Source organism: Macaca thibetana, chromosome 6 (genome assembly GCF_024542745.1).
Source record: "Macaca thibetana thibetana isolate TM-01 chromosome 6, ASM2454274v1, whole genome shotgun sequence".
NCBI lineage: Eukaryota > Metazoa > Chordata > Mammalia > Primates > Cercopithecidae > Macaca > Macaca thibetana.
In genome coordinates this window covers 136,827,911-136,850,671 of record NC_065583.1, presented here as the reverse complement: position 1 = coordinate 136,850,671, position 22,761 = coordinate 136,827,911, and the positions used below count along the sequence as shown (strand labels likewise).

The window sequence follows — 22,761 nt, the reverse complement described above, 5'->3', positions numbered from 1 at the left end:
AATATGCCTCTTTTATAGCATTTTATAATATAACAATAATTTGTTTACCAAGTTGTCATTTTCATTAGGTTTTGTAATTTATGAGGCAGAATGCCATCCTTTTGTTTGTCTTTAGGTCCCCTGTGCCTAATACTATGATTGACACGTAGCAGGCTTTCCATAAATGTCTACCAAGGAGGTGGAAGGAATGCTTATGGAAGTGCTTTGAAAATTGTAAAAGCACTAGGCAAACCTAAGGGATTATGGCATTGTATTTATTACTGCTGGTGCAGAGGAGGGCACTTCAGAAAGTAAAACATTCACCTGAAGAATAAGATGGTCTGATTTTACCAGTCCTTTAAGCCAACAGATAAGGTCCATTCATCCGCAGTTAAAACCCCATTCACAGACAACACAAAACAAAACAAACAAGAAAACTAAAATATCAGAAACACCTAGTCCCCCTAAATAAAGTAAAAACAGAACAAAGAAGAAAATTCAAAACAGAAAAAAAATAACAACAAATCTCAAACAAAACCCTAAACCTATGACCCCTTCTCTAGTTTTCTGTGCAGCATCTGCCCTTTGTGGTTCTGTGAACAGCCAGGGTTTGGAGGTCTGTGGGAGAGGGGTTTGCTGCACTTCCCTGAGCTGACATTACTGAGTTGCCTTGACTTTGAGCTAGTCATTGTAAGTCAATCTAGACCAAGAAAGGTAAGATGATAAATATCAAGCATTAATATGTCTCTTCCGTGTATCTTCAAGAATGTAGCCACAGTCAGTTCACTCATTGCATGTACTTGTGACTCTTTTTCCCTGAAGTTTGTGGCAGCATCTATTGTTGGAGAACTTGGGACAATTTGGGGATGAATTTAGGTTGGGGTAGTGTCTATACACGTGGGAGGGGTCATGCCTCCTCTCACTCATCAAACGTACCCTTGTCCAGGGTCAGCGACATGTTCCTCTGAGATCATGGATGGATGTGGTTGGGTGGTAGCAGCAAAAGAATCACAGTCTTGGTAACAAACAGGAGAAATTGTGAGTTTCTAATTTATTCCCTCTTGAGCTTATTTTCAGAAAAATGAAATCAAATGGGCTTCATGGCTTTTTCTTGCCTTCTTTACCTTCTCTTGACATGGCTGGTCATGGGACTTCACACCCACAAGACCATTTCTTCCCCTCTTTCTTTCTTATAATCATTTTAATTTAAGCGACCATATGTATGTTCACACTTGTCTGGGGGCAGTCCTAGTTTCTGCTCATTGTCCTGGAGGGATTATATGTAAGTTCCCCTTTCACTTTCCAAAGTGACTCAGTTTGGATCATAAATTATCTAAGCACACCCTGTTACTAGTGAGACCTGGCACTCAAGAATGGGGCATTCCTCAGTGAACAGAAAGGCACATGGCTCAGGGAACTGCAATTAGACTCCCAGCCATCATATCTTGGCCCCACCCTTCACTGTGTGAACAACTTGGACAAGTTACTTAACTCCTTAGTTCTGAACTTAATGATCTATAAAAAAGTGAGTAGTCATAGTAATTGCACACACCTCCCAGTATTATTGTCAGGATGGAGTGAGACAAGGTGCACAGAGCTCTCTTCCTGCCTTCCTCACTCCTCATTCATTTTCTTTACTCTTTCATTGCTTCCTCTTAAAAAAAAAACAGCTGAATCATTTAGTCACCTTAAACCTTGTGACCAAATCCACATGGTAGAAGCAGGATGCTCTTGCCTCATGTTGAGTGCCACTGAACTCAGGAAGAGTGGTCAAAGCAAGGCTTCAGAATCCTGTAGACTGTGTAGTGAGGTTTTGCTAATTTTGTCTTCTCTTTGTTGTGAGGGAGAGTAGGAACTCTAGACTTCCCCTTTAAATCATCTTTGTCACTCACGGTAAGTTCAGTCTGGGTTTCTTACACTTCACTGGTTTTGGTAGAAGCTGGACATGGTGACATACGCTTCTTCTTGATTTGATCCCAGCGAAGTAAGAATGGGCTGCCCTTGAGCAACCGGGTTCAATGTCAGGATTCCGGATTGGAGAGAAAATGGAGGGGGCAGGGTGCTGTTTGTAGTCCCAAGGCTAAGCAGGAGGTCCTGGTACACATGAGGCCCATTCTTGCCACTCTCCCTGCAGTCTAGGGACCTGGAAGAGGAGAGTATAGGGGCATCACATGCACTGACATTCCCAGCCAGGCATCTGAGGGATGAATCTCTTTCAAAACTTTCTGGGGTGATGACCACATCCTCAGATGGGCAGCTGGGGCTCTGCACATCCCCTCCAAGCCTCTGCTTCTTAGATTCTTCTAGTTGCTGAGGAAACGTATCTTGCAGAAAACCTTCCACTTCATCTCTAGCTTGAATGTCATCCACCCTATGAATCTGGCAGTCCAGGAAACTTTCGGGATTGAAACTCACATTTAAATTCTGCATGGAAAAAGCAGAAAAGGCATTAAGATGGCACCAGAGAGACACACCACCAAATGTTCAGTTCCAGAGTAGGTCTAAAGAGTTTTCTGACAGGGAATGTCACAGAATTGCCTGCATATTCCTCAATGGACTCTTTGCTTCTGGAGCTTCTGAGACACTTCAAGACTTGAAGTGACCACTGGTGTGACCTCCAGCCCCAGGGAGCCCAGAAGTTCTGAGATGTGTATCTTATTTCAGTTCCCTACTACAGCTAGGGTCTTAGGAGGGACCCTAGTTACAGGATGGATCAAATACCAAAAGGTGAGGTTCAACTGTTCCTTGTCCTGGAATATCATTCTTGGCCACCGGGATGTTGCCAACACAATACTTTTTAAGCACCAAAAGCACTCACCTTTCTTGGTTTCTTACAAAGATGTTCCAGAGTCTTCTTATGATCAGGGAGACTGGGCCATACAATAGGCTTAATTCTGAAATCAGAGAACATTGATAGATGAAGTGAATGGCAGAGGGCACAGGCACACTGAGTCTTCCCACTTACTCTAAGCCTGGAATCAGAAGAACAGATTTCTAGTCTTGGCTCTATCACAATTAGGTGGGTGACCATGGTCAAGGGACTGGTTTTCTGTGGGCCTCGGTGCCCTATCAATTCAAGGAGGGGTTGGACCAGAGACCACTGCTATCAATCCATTCCGTGAATAAGACATGACAATAATATACCTCAGGGAAAAAGCCCTAGAGGGAAGGAACACCAAGGCTTGCAAGGAGGTAGTTTTGGTGGAGCTATGGAAGTACATTTCGACCCCGTTGTTTACTTCCAATTTAAGTGTTGTCTTTTTATTCCTTCCCTTTACTGACAGCAACTCTGGCAGCTAATTTTGGTGGAAGTGGGGGAATATTTTTCAAGTTACCCAGGGAAATTGCTTAGTACTTTCAAGGCAGTACTTTTCAAATTAAGGTATTTGTAATCCTGGGAATATATAGCCTTCTGCCCAGGGCATTCTCCTAGTATAGTAAGTAACTTAACAAGTGCCTGTTTAAAACATCATTTTTATGATGAAACAAACATAGCCTTAGCATGGATTAGAACACAAAATCCCATGAATTTATATGTTTAAAGTCAAGACTTCAAGTGCATTGTGCATTTGCCATGAATGATGGCTTCTGCAGCCTTTAGGAGATACTGGAAGAAAAGCTTGGGAAACATTGCATTACAGAATTCTTACTTTGGGGACAGGGTTTGCCTAATGTCCAGTTTATACATTTTTGCCTCTTATGAAATTAACTGTGGAAATTCACTGAGGATAGGTAGGGATATTGGGCACTAAATTTGTGAAATGCCTTAATCCCCTTTGTGGTTTTCTCATCAATAAATGGGACTCAAGCTCTGACTGTCTGTGATCCCACACAATCACCCTTTTTATTAGTTGAAGAAGGTCACCTTTTTTTCCATAACACACAGGCCAAGATGACCAACAGAGCCACAGAGAAAAAACTCAAAATGCTGATGGTTAGTAAGATAGGATCCATCTCCCCTGGAAAGCAAGAATAGATCGTAGTGAGCATTCAGTAGCCATGCAGTGGGGGTAGGGTCTCAGGATGCTTTGCATTTACTTAGTAATGTGGGCCGACTTACTACTTCCTGAAAGTTGCTTTTGAGTTAACAGAAAGATGTGACAGCTTTATAGAGGGAGTTTGGTTTAAAAGGCATTGACTTGGGTGACCAGGCCTAGAGCATCTGCCACTTGAAATGTAAACGTGATCTAGCATCAAAGGTACCAATGTTCTCTTCCCTTCTTAACTTTCTACCAATGGAAAGAAGCCAGAGCAGGAGATGATGAAAGAGATGTTCACCCCTGTTGCAAATTCTAGGGAGGGGATGTCTCAGTTCCTAGACATTCTCAGTTCCAGTCCCAAGGACATCTTCATCCTTCTGGAAAAGGACAGCCACACCTGTCCACATACCTGACACCAATAAAGGTGCTTCTTAGAGGGGCCTTAAAGACTGCAACCATTGGGGTCCCAGGCTAGATTGGTTAACTGGAGGTAGTGGGTGGGGATTTTGTTCAAAATGTATGGCAGCTTCCAGGAACACAGATGGCCTGTACTAATTCTCAGGTAATAAGGACCCCGCTCCCTCTGCTTCCTTGTTCTTTACAAAAGGGGCAAAGATAGCAGGCAAGTCATTCTCCAAACAAAGTGTAAGACTGTCCTCCAGGGGTGTCCTATTTTGCAGGTTAGTTTCAACAATCTTCCTCTCACTTGCTCCCACACTTTGACATGCAAAGCACTCTGGGGGAACAAAAACTCTACCACCATTCCTTACCTGGGCTATTGTTGATCTCTGGAGTTCTGAAGTAGTAACTTGGACTCCATTCACTCCAGAAGCCTTTAAAATAGTGATCAGGGATGGATCGAACTTTAATCTCATACATTGCTTCAGGTTGGAGGTTTCTCTGCAGGAGTGTCAGCTTTGTGCTGGATAAATTCACATGCTAGAGAGTAGAGGGCAGTTACATTCTTAGGATGGGAAAAGAGGTGTTGTCTAAATCTCCCACATCATTTCAAGTGGGATTCCTTTAGTCCCATAAGCATTCTCTCAAGGTTGTCTCATATTTGTTAGAATAAGGAGCTCTGATATGTAAAGGAGTCAACAGCAAAATTAGAGACAGAATCTGAGCTGATAAAGGATGTTGTGAGTAGTCTAGGAAGAGAGTGAAATGATGGGTCTTATTCAGGTGAGTTAGGCACTGCCCAGACTCTCCCTTTCCACACTTCAATATCTTCTTCTTTTCTCTCTATCCTTTTGCATATCAAGGGGAGAAGAAAGGTTAGGTTAGGTTAGTAAGCAGGAATCATTTCTCTCCAGAAAGATGCCATTTTACATTGTGAATAGTGATATAGAGACAAAAGCCTCCCCCACACAGTGTATTATCTTTAAGATAAAAAAACTCTATAAATTTGATAGATAAAAAGTAGTCCATTGTTATTTATATCTGTATTTATTTAATAATTAGTTCATTTCATGTATTTATTGAATTTATTCCATATTTCATGAGATTGTTCCCAAACTTTTTGCTCATTTTTCTATTGTGATTTTTTTAATGAATTATAAGAGTTTGTTATCTATTAATGATACTAACCATCTATCAGCTGTTTATGTGGCAATTTAAGCCTACTTTTAAATTTGCATTTTTGATTTTTGATTATTATGTGTGTTGACATATGTAAGCCTCTACATTTTATGTAGTCACATGTCTCAATCCTTTCCTTCCTTCTACAGCTTTGATGCTTAGAATGTTCTTCTTCATGTCAAGATTATGTAAACATTTGGCTATATTTTTTCTAGTTTGTTTAGAGTTTCACTTTCATATAATTTCCTTAAATCATCTGTTATTTTGTTGTTGTTATATGAAGGCGGCTAGGCATTTATCATAATTTTTTTTAATTAAAATATTTTTGGCTGGCGTGGCGGCTTATGCCTGTAATCCTCAGCACTTTGGGAGGCCAAGGTGGGTGGATCACCTGAGGTGAGGAGTTCAAGACCAGTCTGGCCAACATGGTGAAACCCCAGCTCTACAAAAATACAAAAATTAGCCAGGCATGATGGTGGGTGCCTGTAATTCCAGGTACTTGGGAGGCTGAGACAAGAGAATTGCTTGAACCTGGGAGGCGGAGATTACAGTGAGCCAAGATCGCGCCATTGCACTCCAGCCTGGATGACCGAGCAAGATTTCGTCTCAAAGAAAAAAAAAAAAAATTTTTTTTTTTTTTTTTAGTTAACTAATTGTCCTGGAAGCATTTATTCATAATCCTTCCTTTCTCCAGTAAGTTGCTTTTCCATTGGTGCAATTTTCAGATGAATAATGAAAGATGGCAGGATCAAGGGTGGGGTGGGTAAGTAGAAGGAGGGAGCAGGTGGCTTGGGGCAGGTGTTACATTTATGCAAGTGGCATCTTGCATCTTACTGCAAACAAACAAGGCCAATCTTGGCCGGAAAAAAGAGGACAGCAAGAATAAGAAGGCCTTGAGAAAGAGAAATCATCATCTCTCCTCTTCGTCTCTGAGGTGCAGAAAGAACAAAAGTTAGGCTGGTGGGTTAAGAGAAATCTCATAACCTGGTACACTCCACTCTTCTGCCACCTCCTCCCCAAAATAAATTTCAGGGACTGCCAAATCATTCCAACCTCAACAAATCATGAAGAGAGCATCTAAGTAACCCTCCTGATTATGAAGAAAAATTAAGCTGTTACTTCAAAAACAAAGACCTTGGGCTTTAAAATATAAACAAAGCAAAGACAAACATTATGCCTCTCTTCCTTACCTCATGGTGGTCCCATGAATCCCATAAGCCAGAATGTGGCTATGACTTGGTGATCATAACCAGATACACATTTTTGCCAGATTTGCCTATGAAAGCGGCACTAAACATGATACTTTTTGAGGCCCCTGAATACAGAGGATTAATTTGGCCTCAATCTTTATTGTTATCCATCTCACTAATGTAGAAACATTCTGAAGACCAAAATTAGAGCAGAAAAAATAACCAGAGCTAGAAGAGTATGCACCAGGGAAGATCCAGGTTTTTGTGGGGCCAATATTGGGAGCTTCTTTCAGTAGAAGGTAGGTTTTGAAAGCAAAATTGTTGGGTCCTCCCAGGGGAAATGCACCAGTAGGCCAACAAAATAGAAAACATGAATAAGTTTTTATTTTATTAATGTAGATGAACTACATACCATCCATTTGTTTTCATCCTTTTCCTGGCGGTAAGCTACATCGTGCATTAAAACTTTTACATACTTCTTTTGCAAGTGTGATGTATTAAATGTCACCACAAAGTCATTGGCTCCTTCACGATAGATGACACTTAGGTCGAAAGGAGCCTCAGGTTTAACTGGAAAAGAAAAAGAAATAAATTCTGTCTAAAGGGCAGCCAAGGAAATAATTATAGTATTTAAAATTCATCCCCTCTGCAAATCACTTTGACGCTTTTTGTGTCAGTAAATGGCCAACTATTCAGAAAACCATTTCTTCTTCTTGGGTTTAAATCCAGGCCACATTCTCCAGCCTCCCTTGCAGTGGGGTGTGGCCTTGTGAATGAAGTGGGCGGAAGAAATGCACACCCACTTCCATCCTGGCCCAGACACACACCCATATGTGACTCCTCGGCTGTGCCCTCTTCCACTACTTGGAGTCCTGCATTACAGACGGTGGAGCCACAGGATGGAAAGTGCCCTGAATACTGCTTGGAGAAGCCCCAGTTGCAGGTTAGAAACATCCATTTTGACTCTGATGTGAGTGAGAAATAAACTTACGGTGTTTGAGATATCATATGTTTGGGGGCTTATTTGTTACAGCAGCTTGTGTTAATTTTACACTATAACACATCCTCTTTGCTTTTGAATATTGGAGAACTTGTTACTAATGAGCCCCAAAGCAGGAGTATTTAAACTCTGAGTCTTCATTCTTGTAATAAAATTAGGTTATATGCTGTGAACCTTGCACCTCATCTCAGCTACAGTGACATGAAGGGTCTGCATCCTGGCCCTGGCTAAGACCTTCCAGAGTGGTCTCAGGGGGTCCCCTCTGTCAGTCTCACTGACTTAATGCTGAAGGAATGTCTTAATTCCTCTTGGGCTTCCTCCTACTGCCTTCCTGCCTTGCAGAGTTGCTGTTAGAATCAAATGCTCCACACATGCTAAGCTGTTGGAGGGAGATCAGTATCACTTCAGGTAGAACAAACCCAGAGAAAGGTATTGATTTCCTAGAAAGGTCCTGAGACTTCCCTGTCCTGGCCTCTTGGCTGCTCATTGATCACAGCCTGGGAAGTTAGCTGTCTGGGGATGGGGGTGCTACTTTTTGCATGACTGATCTCGGGCGCAGTTGTTCACAAGAGGATGTGGGTTCATCAAACTTTCACTCAGTAGAGTGTGAGCTGGGATTTAGAGCTGCTTGCCAGCCCAATAAAACGCAGAGTTTGGCCCAGTTCTTGTTGTAGTCACTTGTTCATAGTGGTGACTGCCTGTTTCTGCTGCTTTGCCTTAGAGGTACTGAAAAAAAAGCAGTGACTTCGTTTTTCACCCTTGGATCCGTTATAAAAGGGAAGTTTATCAAAAGGAAAGATGCCCTGGACCTAGAGGGAAGCAGGAGGAAAGGCAGTGGGTGGACAACAGCCCAACAGAGAATGCTGCCAATGCTTTTGCCCCTCTCCCCGGTTCCTGCCCTCCATTCCATTCTCAACAACGCCTTCTGAGCTGAAGCCCCTGCCCCGTGCCCATGTTTTAATAATAGAGGAATTAAAGGGAGAACCCATCTCCTAAGTACTGCATGCTTTGCTTATGCTGTCTTCAAACAACAGTCACTTATCACCAGCATATTGATAAGGAAACTGAATTTCAGAGAAGTTAATTATGTTCAGGTCCCTGTAAAATGGTTTAAAGGGATTCAAATTCATTTCTTTGATTCTGAGGCTCACTCTTCTTCATTTAGCTTTTGTTTCTCTACCTTGTTACATATCACAATGGCTGGTCCTGGTGCCCTCTGGACAGTTCTGCCTCAAGCCCAAATGATTTCTCTGAGCAAATTAGAAAAAGGGTCTCATTCGTCAAGCAATATTTTAGAGGGAATACATCCTTGTACAATCTGAACAATCATATCAATCTACTCTGCCCAGAGAAGTGGGAAGGCAGGAAGCTTCCCTCTTCAGCCTTACTGGGTTGGGAGACACCTAAACAAGGGGAAGTGAGGGTGCAGGTGGTGGCAGGGGAGCGCTAGCTCTGGGGCTCAATCAGAAGCATCCAGTTTAAATTCACTTAAATGGTAGTTCCATTAATGAAGTGTCCCATTAGGACCTAGGAGATGCTACTGTGAGACATGCCTCCACCACCTCTCATCCTGCTTGTCCAGGAGTGCTTTCTATAGCCCGAAGGGACTCACACCACCCCTTCCAAAGGGACCTGTGCTATCAGCAGTGTGTGTACCGTACCTCTCCCCATTGCCGTTCGGATGAGGCATGTCAGATTTACAGTCTTCTGGGGGATGGAGACTGTAAGTGCATTAAGCATGTGGGATATGGGGATTTGGAGGTGGCAGGTGTCACCTGGAGACTCTTGGTGTGTTGTTAGTGCTTATGTGCATGTAAATGCTTGCATGCTGGTGTGGAGTTTTGTAAGAATGGGCTCTCCCCTGATGCTCCAGAACCTCTGCCTTCTCTGCTCACTCTCAGAGAAGTGAATGTATATTTGCAATGTAAATGGTGAAACTTTAGATATGGTGCTCTATCCATAGAGGCCTCATCTCCAAATGATCAGAACCCAACTTTTTCATAACCTCAGATATACCCTGTTGTTGTCATCCCTGGTCCTTTGCCACTAATCAGGACCCACACTTGTCATGGCCAACACTGCTTCTGTGTGGCCAACATGCACAGCCATCTGCCTAATGTCTCTTTTCTACTACATTTGCTTTTTCACAAGTTAATTGTTCACACATGGAACTTCTGCTTTAACTCTCTATTTTACCATCTTAGTGAAACAAAACTGAGACAAAGCTGAGCTAGATTTCTCACTCTTTCCTGTCTTTAATGAGTATTGCTCTCTTACCTTTAATTTTATTTTTGAGTGCTGAAGTGGGTGCGAATAGGGAATGCTAAAGGTATTTTTTTAGACATGGTTAACATTTAAATCAGTAGACTTTGAGTAAAGTAGATTGCCTTCCATGATGTGGTGGGCATCACCCCATCAGTAGAAGGCCTCTAGAGCAAAGACTGAGGTTCCTTGAAGAAGAAGGAAGTCTGTCTCAAGAGTACGATACAGAAAATCCGCTTGAGTTTCTTGCCCTGCGGAATTTAGACTCAGTACTGCACTCTTTCCTGCATTTCTAGCCTACTGGCTTGCCTTATGGATTTTTGCAATTGCCAGTTCCCACAACTACAAAAGTCAGTTTCTTAATAGAAATCTCTCCTGTCAATTATCTATCGATCTGTCTGTCTGTCTGTCTATCTATCTATCTATCTATCTATCTATCTATCTATCTATCTATCTATCTATCTATCTATCATCTATCTATCCATTCTCCTATTGATTCCCTTTTTTTTTTTCTAGAAAACTCTGACTAATAAAGAAGGCATATATACTTTTAAAAATAACTTGACAAGTTAGCTAAGCTTATTTGGGGATTTGGGGAGAATACCACAAAGAATTCAGAAGAAGGACAGGTGAGGAAGGAAAGAACAGGTAAGGAAGGAAAGGACACCTGTGGATGGATGACAAGAAACCCAGCTCCAGTTAGACACTTCATGTAGATTTGCACAAACACTCTCTTTCACAGGTGGGTTTGAAGATCCTCAGAATTCTTTCATGGCAGGAAAGTATAAATTTCAAAATTTTCATTTATTAAAAAAATTTGCAGTAGGGAATTAGCTATTGTCTATTGCCAATTGTTTCCACTACTTGTCTACTTTTAACCTACAGAATGTCCAGACGCAGTGTTTTCAGGTATCCCCAAAATGACAACCATACCCTTATATACAACTTCTTACCTATAGTGGTTAGGTCTATTTTTTTGCAGGTTAGACTCTTTCCTCCAACCTTCACACATATATTGCTCTTTCCAATCAGTAAGAATTTCTTTGTCTCAATGAAATATATCTCTTGTAGTTTCCTGAAACTCAGGCACTTTACCTCCACGAGGGCCCCACTGTAGGAATAAAAAGGGGATATGTCTTGATTCAGGTAGGAGTTCCTGTATACTATGGAATAGTATCATATGCACATTGATGTATGTTAGACTTTAACTCTGTTCATAGGTATGTGGGTGGGTGAGTGGAGGCATGTTCAGGAATGAGAGATAATGAATTAAAATCATATGGCTTTCTGTTGCTATGATACTTACTGATGATTTACTTATAATTAGATGCAATTGAACCTGAAATAGTCAAAACATGTTTATAAAATTATAGGAAATTTCTGTATTTTTTATAATTGATCATTGAAACACAAATGCTTTGTTCGGGTAAAAAGGTAATTGCTTTTTTTTTTTTTTTTTTTGCTGTTCCATAGGAATATATGTGAGAAATAAGAGCCGTAAAAATATTGATTAAAAACGAGTTAAAGAAAATGATAACATAGTATAAAGGGTTATATACATAGTATCACATATACTTGATGGGTAACGTAAGGGATTTTCATAGGTAATTTTGGCTGATAAACCCTAACAAGACCGGTTAAGAAAACAAAAGATATAAATTACTAATATGTGGAATGTAAGAGGAGATATCACTATAGAACATGCAGATGTTAAAGGTACAATAAGGAAATTTTAAATGTTATTTTAATGTGTATAATAACTTAGATGTAATGAAAATGTTTTCGTAAACACAAATTAGTAAATCTGACCCACATAGAAATGGAATATTTCAAGAGTTATATTTCTCTCAAAGAAATTAAACTTATTATCAGTAAACGTTCCCACAAAGAAAACTCTATGCCTGATGGTTATATTCTGGTAAATTCTATCAAATGTATAAGGAAAGAAATAATGCCAATCTGACACAAATTCTTTTGGAAACTAGAGGAGGAATGACCCTTGTCAACCTATTTTTTGAAGCTAGCTTAATCCTTGTACCCAAACCTGGCCAAAATATTACAGAAAAGAAGCTGATAGACAAATATCCCTCAAAATGTATAAGCAAAATTTTACCAGAAAATACTAACACAGTAATTTTAATACATAATGACAAAGTAGGGCATATCTCAGGAAACCAAAGCAGGTTAAACATTCAAAAATTAATCAATATAATTTGCCACATTAACAGACTAGAAGACATAAATAACCTGGTTATAGTCAACTGATGCATTCAAAGCATAACTTAGTAACATGAATGCATCTATTCATATTAAAAACTCACAGCAAATAAGAAATAGAAAGTTACTTCCTCAACCCAATAGAGCGCATTTACAAAAGCCTATAGTTAATATCATATTTAATGCTGAAATTGTGAACACGAATTGTTTCCCTAAGACCAGGACACGACGGGATATCCACTTTCACCATTTCTATTCAGTGATGTACAAGAGGTTTTAGCCAATGCATAAGGCAAGAGAAACAAATAAAATGTATCCAGATTGGAAAGAAGGAAAAAATACTTCCAGCATTTGCAGACAACGTGTTTATTCACGTGGAAAATGGTAAAGAATATTCAATACAACTACAGAAATGAATAAAGTGAGTTATCAAGGCTATTATACAAAAGTAAGTTTATATGTCTATAGGCTAGCATCAAACAATTAGAAAATAAAATTTAAAAATGATATTTCAATTTATGATATAAATAAATACATAAAATATTTAGAAATAAAAGATGTTCAAGGTCTTTGCACTAGAAACGACAAAACATTGTTGACAGGTTTTAAAAGAAATCTAAATAAATAGAGAGCTATGTTTACGGACTAGCTAATTCAATATTGATAACATGAAATTTTCCCCAAAATGGCCTATATAATATTACTCAAAATCTCAGTAGAATTTTTTAAGAAATTGACAAGCTGATTCTAAAATTTATGTGGAAATACAAGGAACCCATGATAGCCAAAACAACACTGGAAAATGGAAGCCTCAGAAACCCGACTTCAAACTTAGTATAAAGCTATGATAATCAAAACAATTTAGTACTGGCATAAGGATAAATAAATTGACCAATAGAAAGAACAGAGAATTCAGAAATAGACTCACATATAATGTTGATGGATTTTTAAATGCAGGCACCCAATAAATTCAATGGAGTCATAGCACATCATTTTCAACCAATTTATTTGAAACAGCTGAGTAAATGTATAGAAAATATAAACCCTAGTTCCATATAGTTATATAGGGTTAATTATATGTCGGATATTAACCTAAATATGAAGGCTAAAATTGTAGAATATTTAAAAGAAAACATAAGAAAATATCTTCCCAATTTTGGGAGTAGGCAAAGGTATCTTAGCAAGGATACAAAAAGCACTACATATAAAAGAAAATGAATGATATATTAGACTCCATCAAGACAAAAAAAACTCTTGCTTATTAAAATGCACCGTTAAGAAAATAAAATGGCAAACTTCAGACTAGAAAATAGATGCAATACATCTATCTGACAAAGGAAATGTATACAGAATACATAAAGAACTCATATCCAGCAATAATAAACGGACAAATAACTCAATGATTTTAACAGATTCTAACCCAAAGAAGACATGCAAATGACCAAGTATATGAAAAGATGTTCAACATTTGTTATTTGAGAAATACAAATTAAAAGCCTAGTGAGATACTATCCCAAACTCAAATGTTGCAAATGATGTGTAGCTCTCATGCATTGCTGGGAGGAGAGTAGAATGGTATAACCACTTTGAAAAACTGTTGGGCAGTTTCCTATAAACTTAGATACCCTCTTACTTTATGACACAGCAATTCCATTCTGAGGTTTTATACCCCAGAGAAATGAAAATACATATTCACAAACTGATTTGTCCAAGAATGTGAACAGCAACCTAAAAAAGAATAGTCTCAAACTTGAAAAAACACAAATATTCATAAAGAGGAGAAAGAATTAAAAATTTGTGGTATATTCATACAGTGGAATTACTATTCAGCAATTGAAAAGATGAGCTATGAGATGGACATCAACATGGCTAACTCTCACAAACACCGTGTTAAATGAAAGAAGACAGAAAAGAATAAAGAGTATTCTATTAAAAAGAACTATCAGAAACAGGCAAAAACCAAAGGGTAATAAAATTGAGAATTATGATTGCTCCTGGGATTATGAAGATTGACTGGAAGGGAACATGAAGCGTCCTTCTAGGGAAAAAAAAAAAGTTCTATATCTTTACTGTTGGAATGGCTACACGTCCTAGACATTTCTCAAAATTCACTAAAGTTTTGTGCATTTGACCACACATAAATTTTACCCCTAAAATCCATTGTAATCAAACAAGAAAGTAAACAAAAATAAATAAAGTAAAAATTAAAGAAGTAACAAAGGTATATATTCTCATTGTAAAGATAGAATAAAAGTAAAATCCTAGGGTTATTTTCCTTTCCTAACCCTAAATTTAATTTTCCTCTTCTGTGATAAACACAGTTACCAATTTGTTTTTCCTATGTGCTCTTTAAGCTCAGCCAAATAGCTCTAAAGAGGCATAACTGGGTCAAATTGGAAGTGAAGATCTGGGCAGAAAAAAGTTCCTCTGGGTAAGTGTGCGTATATGAAAGAATTCTTTCCATTAACCAGATGTAATTTTGTTTAAATCCTAAGGAGTGTGTTCTAGGAAGGCCTTTTACTACCTACAACCCACAATGTGTGTTGGTTTTCCTTGGTGAACTGGATGTGTGTACACTCTTCTCTAAATGTGCTCAAATGAGTCCTTTCGAGAACGGCTCCTGGACTCAGCAGAAAAAGAGAAGCATGTTTGTCTAGCTTCGGGTGAGCTGGCCAGGAGGTTAAACACAGGGGAGAGTGCCCCAGCTTCAGGTACAGAATCTTTCACCTTTGGTTTATTGTGGTCTGAGTGACTGGTTAAGCTCCTACGGTCATGAAAACTAGAGATTGGTGAAGAAATGTTAAGTTAGTTAACTGGCAAAATATATTGATTACTTTGGGGACATTCCTTAAAACTGTTCTCCCAAATCGTTAGTTTTGTTAACTGCTGTCTTTTAGGGTATGCAATTGTTTAGGCTTTAAAGAGTATGCATGTATGTGTGTGTGTTTCAAAGTTACTAGGGAGTTGTATTCCTTGTTGGGGTAGATGGGCTTTCCCATTTGGAACAGGATAAAAATAAAAACTGAATTTTTGGGTGAGGTAGACAGATACCAGGGAATAAGCTTAGGACAAACATCAGGTGGAAAGATCTGAAGATGGCAATGTCACGATTTGATAAATAAATCTAGAAGGGGAGACTGGGAGCGGGGTCCCATTTCTGAATTTTAGGTAAACATGGGTTGTAGAGAAGCTAGGACAAAACTTTTAGTTCAATCCTTGAGTATAGAATATATTTGTAAGGAAAGTATGTGTGAAATATCCAATTACAGGCCCCAACCTGTAGCAAGTTTCTGGCACTGTTGGGAATTTAAGGGGGATCTAAAATGGTATTCTCAGCTCATTCCCATGTTTTTGAGAATGAAATTAATGAGCAATGGACAATCAAGGATGACCGTATGGCTGTCTTGTGAAACTGGGCATCCTTTTAAGGGCTCTGAACTCCAGGAGTTAATCTATTAAAGAACTCATACTTATATTTTCTGCTGAAAATATTTCTCAAGGCAGTCCCTTTCCAACTGAAATACCTGAATCCAATTGGAAAACCCAAATAGAGGAGGCTCTGGACAGATTACAATTACAATATGACAGGAAAAATCAAAAGACATGTTAAAGGGTAAGTGTGTTCAAGTGGGCAAGGAAGTGGTCAAATATGATGTGAATGAAAGTGAACAGAAAGGTCAACCTCAGCTTGGCCGAGAGAAACCAGGATGAACACTCAGCCCGCCATTCAAAAAGCCAAAGTCAAACCTCTGTGTGGGAGAGTGATTTGCCCATGAAAATGAGTGCATTGTTTGAATGAGTTGTTCGGCTATTTTAGTGCAATCCATTTCCAGCCTAGATTGTGGACAGTGAACAGGTTCCGGTTCTTCTGACATATTTTATTCCTGGAAAATGTGTTAGGGAAGTGAACAGAGGCAGACGGAGAACACAGTACACTACTCAAGTCCAAGAGCATGTTTATCTAAGGACTGCAGCAGGAAGCGCTGCAATGAATAGATGCAGGAAGCTCCCATAAATTAGCATAAACAGGAATTCAGGGCTTGTTTGGACTATGGACTGTGGAGAATTGTCTCAGTGTCTATGGAATGTAGGAAGCCTTCTATTACTACTGGTGGATCTTGATTTACTTTGCTCACTAGGACACTAAGTAAAAATTAGGTCATTCCGATACGAATTTGGAGATAGCCTCACATCAGAATTTCAAGTTAGAGTAGTGTCTCAAATCACCAGAGATAGTAACCCTTGGCAACAAGAGATGACTTATGGTGGAAGGAGAAGATAAAGTTCCCTGAGACCTTCAGTAAACTTTCAAATCAAAGACTCTTTTTCTTTGCCTTTTCTGTGAGACCTTGTGAAAAAAAATGCCAACTTGTTCCTGTCGATTTTTGGAAAATATACATTGAGAGGATCATCTGAAGTCAAATTGTGTCAAGATGGTAGAAGTTAGGTCAATATTCACAGAATTATAATTTAATGTTGCTTTCCCATTACTTGTTATTCACTGGCTATTTGGAATGATTTACATGATGAAACTATTTAACCATCACAACCTTCCTGTGAGGCAGGTTATCTCATTTTACAGGTGAGGAAACTGAGGCATAGGTATATCACATAACTTTCTCTTGGTCAAAAAGCTAGTAAGCACTGGTATTGGGATTGGAAACAACGCAGTTTAACTCTCAGATGCAACTTGAAGACACTGGATTGTCTCATGTTGGGCAAACAGATTTTTGGTGAGGCATGTTGAAGGAGACGCAGGTTTTAAATTCTGACATGAAGTTGGGAGGGATGTGGGATCCCCAAGATCCAGAGTGTCATTTGACTGAGCCTCAGGATCTGAAAGTTGGACCATGAGAGGAGCTTTGCACGAGTGTTTTTGGTGAAGGACAAGCAGTTTCAGGAGGCTGTTGGGAATTCCTTAGATGTTAACATTTGTTAATTAGGCCACATATTCTTTCTTTTGCAGCTATTAAAAACAACACATGAAAAGAGAGACAGAGGATGCCTAAGCAACCATTAAAACCACCATCCCTCACCATATTTCAAATTCCAGATTGGTGGTGTTGACATCTGGGTCCTCAAAAGCACAGGTCAGTGAGTGCTGGGATCCATTCACTTCCAACTGGCTATAGCATGAGAATGAGTAGTCATCCAGTTCTGCATCTTCCAAGTCTCCTGGGGAGGAACAAACATGCAGCTGTTAATGAAACAAATAAATGCATCCTTTTGAAATATGGCATGACCTTAATAAAATAGCAGACTCCGTGGCAGACATGCAGTAGTAATGGATTATGTATTATCTAAGGAAGGAAAGCCCAAGGGTGAAGACAAGAAAAATGCTTCAAAACCAACCAACCAACAAAAAACAAAAACCAAAAATGCTCAATGCTAACAGAGTTTTCCAATAGAAAAAAAATCCATCATAATGAGTAAGTAACCTCCAAATATTTCTGAGTTAAAGAACCAGAGGCACTGAACACATTTTTTTTCTGTATTTAAACTGGAGTTTCTTCTACTACATTTGTTACATTGATTGTCCCTATATTTCAAAGAAGAGACACTTTATTTCCATTATCCCCATGCTACCTAATCTCACTTTTGACTTTATTACAAATCATAATTTATTCCCTCCCTAGTATCTTTTTTTCTTAAATGAAGGACAATGATAGCTATCTTGCAGTCAGAATTTTGCTTTTTTAAGAGATCACTTTCCCTTGCCTAAAAAGGCATCCCAACTAAAAGTGGCACTGATTATCTCCATTGTCTTAAGCTACTGACTGAGACAAATATGGTTAGGAAAAAAATTAGATCTGGCAGGACTCAGATTTGGTGAAACTTCCTGTGAATGTTGTACATACTGCTTCTCCTCTTATAGATTCTTCTATAGACACAGTATCTTATAGATTCTAGCAGGATTCTGGAAGAAAGTGGGGAACCAAAAATTTTCTTTTTTTTTTGCTATTACTTTTGGAAAGTGTAATCTGTCACACATAGTATTTGGTTTCTTAAGCTGAGTTGTAGACCCTATAATGAAATCTGCGTTTTGTATGTATGTTTTACATGATAGCAAAGTGAGGCTGGAATAAATATGTCAGAAAGTGTACAACCACTGGGACCTGAGAAAATCCAGAGCAAGCAAAGCCATTCTCAGAGTGCTCAAGTGTGAGCCTAGGACTGCGTCCATGTATTTTTGGTTCACTGGTACTAGAAATTAGATGCTTCCAAGGCTTTACACTGGAAACAGAATATACTAAAATCGAATCCCAGTTGAGTGTCCCAGAGACCAAGGGCTGTTGGAACAGTACTTTCTTTACGTAAATAACTCAGTAGGGAAAATGGGAAAGTTAGTAAAGCTGATTGTGAATGGACCAACCAGTTGAATGACAGATTGGCTCAGTCAAAGCAACAAATCTCAAACAGTCCTAGCTAGACCATAGGTGTGGGCGCTGCTCACAGCCACAGGCATTTATCTTTCTGGCCATTCCCAGAATCCATCCAGCTCACAGCTCTGCCACCAACAAAACTCTTTATGTAATTTCAGCAGGGTATGGCCCTCCTTCTGATGACAGCATGAAATAATGAGAGGCAGCCCGCTAATTTTGTAGACTTAGATTTCTTCCCTGTGCAGTGATAGCTTTCTAAACGCAGTGGTTCTGACTTTACATGGCACTCCTCACACTGTCCTGACATTTTCTCTTCCACCAATCCTATACACAGAACATAGATTATTATTTGGATTCAGACATCCTGTGGGCCATCTTTGTCTTCACGATTGTTCAATAGAGACGGCACGCTCTAGCAGATGCCGGCACCCACATCACAAAACAAAGGACTCCCACTTCCACTCAGTCTGGCAAAGCATACAATATACAAAGAGCCATTTATACCCTGTTTCCTGCACCTAAAATGGCTGTGTTTTAGGAAGCAGCTCACTGACTTTTCAGTAGATATTACTGGGCAGAGTTCCTTTGTAACCCAGAAAAATTCCCTTCAATGACTTATAAAATGTGATGGCATTTTACAAAGAGAATATTCTGCATGACATGAGCTGAAAAATTCTTGGCTAAGAGTAGTAATGTACACAGTGGTTAAGACCTGTGGTGTCAGAGCTGGACAGATGTGCATTTAAATTCAGTCTGTGTAGTCTACCTGTGGTCCTCTGTCAGGTAGGCAACTTCTCTAAAACATGTGTTCTAATATGTAAACTCATGCTATGAGCAATCACTGAATGGATATATACAAAAAGGCAGCTTAGAACACAGTAAGGATTTAATAGAGATTAGCTATGAGTATAATATTTTCTGAGAAATAAGTAATGAAAAGGTAAAATAAGAATTCTAATTCTGAAAATGTACATGAAACATTTGAGCTTCTCTTTAAAAAGTTTATGTCAATTGAAGGTGTTATAATCACTATGGTTTTGAAATTACATGGAGCTTTTGAATAATGAGTTAATCTATTATTCTTTAAATGCTCAATAATTAATATTATTCATATTTAAATAGGTATCTAGACATATTTATCCATAAAAATTTAAATTTTGTGGAATATGTATCATAGGCAAGCCAGTGTCATTTAGAAGTCTTCTTCCTACTGAAATGGAGTTAGTTGATTAATAGTGTAAATGATTTGGATTTTTAAAAAGTGTACCTTTCTTCTCTTGATCATCCTTGTGATGATCAGAAAATTGACAGCTTTCGACAAGCAGCAACTGAATGTGAATTCCTTATACCCCAAACTGGGAAGTATTTTGATGTAATCATGTGAATAGGGTAATTATACATCTTCTAAAAAATCTGAAACTTAAAAAGTTGAAGTGAAACTCAGCTTTCAACTAGAATTCTTATATATTTTAAAAATAGTATGATCACCATGGTGAAATAGTGAGTATAGATGACACCAAAGAGAGTAAGATTTATGTTTCCTGCCACACATCAGTCTTTGTGGAAATCCAAGGCAATGTTTAGCATAGAATAATGATCATCCCCCATAAAGTGAGTCATACACTGTAAAAAATGTCAAATTCTCTGACAATTCCCTTAATGAGAAAATTCTAGGGATTTCCATCCTTCGTAATAACATGACTCAAAATATATAAGCTGAGTCATTAGGCTGATGTGTTTGATATTGTCTACAGGCAAATACTCTTTAACTCTTGAAGTGAAAGGGCTTAATTTGCAGGAGCAAGTTGATTGTCTAAATTCCCACATGTCTCCTGCTGCTGTTAGACACTTCTGTCTAGTTTTGTTATAATTACAATGTGTTTATATACGGGCAGGGTTGGCTTCTCAGTACTAAGTTTTTTAGATCCCAAAGAGAATCATTACATATGGCCAATTTGTTGGTGTAGAGGCAATTCAGTGTATTGCAATAAGTAAACTTATTTAGATCTTTCTCTAGTCAGTAATTTACTTAAAATCTCACATAAATCTCTCAAAACTAAAGTACTTTGAAAACACTTTCAAAAGTTATTGGATGTCTACTATATTCTAGCCACTGATTTAGGTGTTGAGGATATAGCACTGGTCAATGCAGACAAAGCTATTGATTGCTTCTGGACATTATCTCATCCTGAAAGTTATGCTTTCAGGATTTCTTAAAAAGTCAAACAAAATGAATCCAATTTGATCTCCTGACAAAGTAAAATGACTTTGGACATTTTCCTACAAGCACAGTCATAGCATCTACATGAGTGTTCCTTTTGTAAGAGCAGAGGAATCATTCAACATTTAAGATCTACACTTGGGAGTGAAATGCATTCCTTCTTGAGAATTCTGAGGTCTTATAAACCACCCATAGTACTGACCCCCTGCCCCCTGTCATGGTGGTTAGAACATCCAAAAAAATGACTGAATATGTAGTCAGTTCTCAAACTCCACTCCAACCCAGTGCCTGACTCAGGTCTGTTACGGAACTGAGTAGCCTGAAACCATGCTACAGATAATCCAAAATCCATAAGAAAAGTAAGAAATGACTCACCATTTTGCGCATAGCCACTTTCTCCAGAAACGACTTGAAGTAAAGAAAAAACCATGCCAAAAGTTGTACCTAGAATTGTCATTCTGAGAGAGAAAGAGAGAGAGAGATGTGTGAGCCAGTGTGTATGAAATGAATGAGAGGAAGAGGAAGGGAGGGAGGGAGGAAGACAGAGAAGCTTAGATCTAGGGCTTTATACTTATCTAACCACAGACAAGGGAAGTATAAACACAGCAAAAAAGAAGGCAAGTTCCAGAAACAGGAAGTCTGAGTAAAAATATTGCTGCTGTAAGCAGAGGTAAAGGACATGAAGAGAGAGAGCCTCTGAAATTATTGTTCCTCCTGGATATTCCCTGCAGCCCCCACACTTACTGCGCTTACTTTAAAGTAGGGCAGTAGATTCACACCTAGGCTCAAGCTATCTTAGGCTAGAGGCTACTTTATTTATTTTTTTAATTTTTATTTTTTTGAGACAGAGTCTTGCTCTGTTGCCCAGGCTGGGGTACAACTGCATGATCTTGGCTCACCGCAATCTCCACCTCCCAGGTTCAAGCAATTCTCCTGCCTCAGCCTCCTGAGTAGCTGGGACTACAGGCAAATGCCACCATGCTGGGCTAAGTTTTGGATTTTCAATGGAGATGGGGTTTCGCCATGTTGGCCGGCTTGTCTCGAACTCCTGACCTCAAGTGATCTGCCTGTCCCAGTCTCCCAAAGTGCTAGGATTACAGGCGTGAGCCACCGTGCCTAAGGGCCCACTTTAAAAGAATCTGACGACAAAAACTCAAACTTACAAAGTGAATCAATTGGTTGTTTGGAGTGAGTTTTGCTTTAAAGAAACAGTCTGCACTATATGAAGTACTTTATTGTAGGTCTATTTTAAATAGCTTACCTCCAACTTCCAAGTTTCACAAGAATAGCAGTTTTTCTCTTTTGTTCTCTGTGTATCCCTGGTATTTACTCATATCTTATGCATCATAGTAGACATTCAAGAATTATTTGTTTAATGTAATGCAGAAGTTGGCAAACTATGACCTAGGGACCAATTTTTTAAAAATTATTTATTTATTTTTTTCTTTTTCAAAAGATCATTTTTTCCCCAAGTAAGCCTTGGGACCAAATTTAGTCTACCACCTGTTTTTGCAAATAATGTTTCATTGGAATATAGCCTCACCCATCTGTGTATCATCTACAGCTGCTTTTATGCTACAATGGCAGAGCTGAGTAGATGGGTTAGAGATTGTATGGTACAAAAGGTATAAAATCTTTACTATCCCTTTGTAGAAAAAGTCTGCTGACCTCTTGTTTAAAGAATAAAGTAGGTCCTTTCTTAGTGTATGTAAAACAGGATTCTATTTGTGAAAATTTGATTGCCACACAACTTTTCAGGTACATATAGTACACATGAACTATATTACTGCCTAGGTATACAGGGCAGAAGTCTGAGACTATGGCACAGACAACTCAGACTCCCCCGAAGCTGTATGCCAGTCAAAAACCTTCTTAATATGGCCTCATGGTTAAAGTGGTGGTATTTGTAAAGCCTGACTGCTTCTTGGTAACTGTTGGATTTTTGTTTTTT

General features: G+C 38.9%; 1 protein-coding gene and 1 long non-coding RNA gene across 3 annotated transcripts; one reads left to right on the top strand and one right to left on the bottom strand.

The window, feature by feature from the left end:
* Positions 1-1,575: 1,575 nt before the first annotated feature.
* Positions 1,576-21,409, bottom strand: IL7R (interleukin 7 receptor). Of its 2 annotated transcripts, XM_050793132.1 has the most exons (8): positions 21,186-21,409; positions 17,243-17,381; positions 10,943-11,100; positions 7,140-7,297; positions 4,730-4,898; positions 3,845-3,938; positions 2,798-2,873; positions 1,576-2,403 (listed from the first exon to the last, which is right to left on the bottom strand). In XM_050793132.1, exons 1-8 carry the CDS (start codon positions 21,265-21,267, stop codon positions 1,900-1,902), a joined length of 1,380 nt encoding a protein of 459 aa, XP_050649089.1. In that variant the 5' UTR covers positions 21,268-21,409; the 3' UTR covers positions 1,576-1,899. The 2 variants fall into 2 exon arrangements, with proteins under 2 accessions (XP_050649089.1, XP_050649090.1); XM_050793133.1 differs by lacking the exons at positions 1,576-2,403; positions 3,845-3,938 and having other exon boundaries at positions 2,794-2,873; positions 21,186-21,407.
* LOC126956292 (uncharacterized) lies at positions 7,550-17,346 on the top strand. Its single transcript, XR_007726285.1, has 3 exons — positions 7,550-7,670; positions 14,561-14,637; positions 17,173-17,346. It is a non-coding gene; the product is annotated as an uncharacterized LOC126956292 (long non-coding RNA).
* Positions 21,410-22,761: the final 1,352 nt, after the last annotated feature.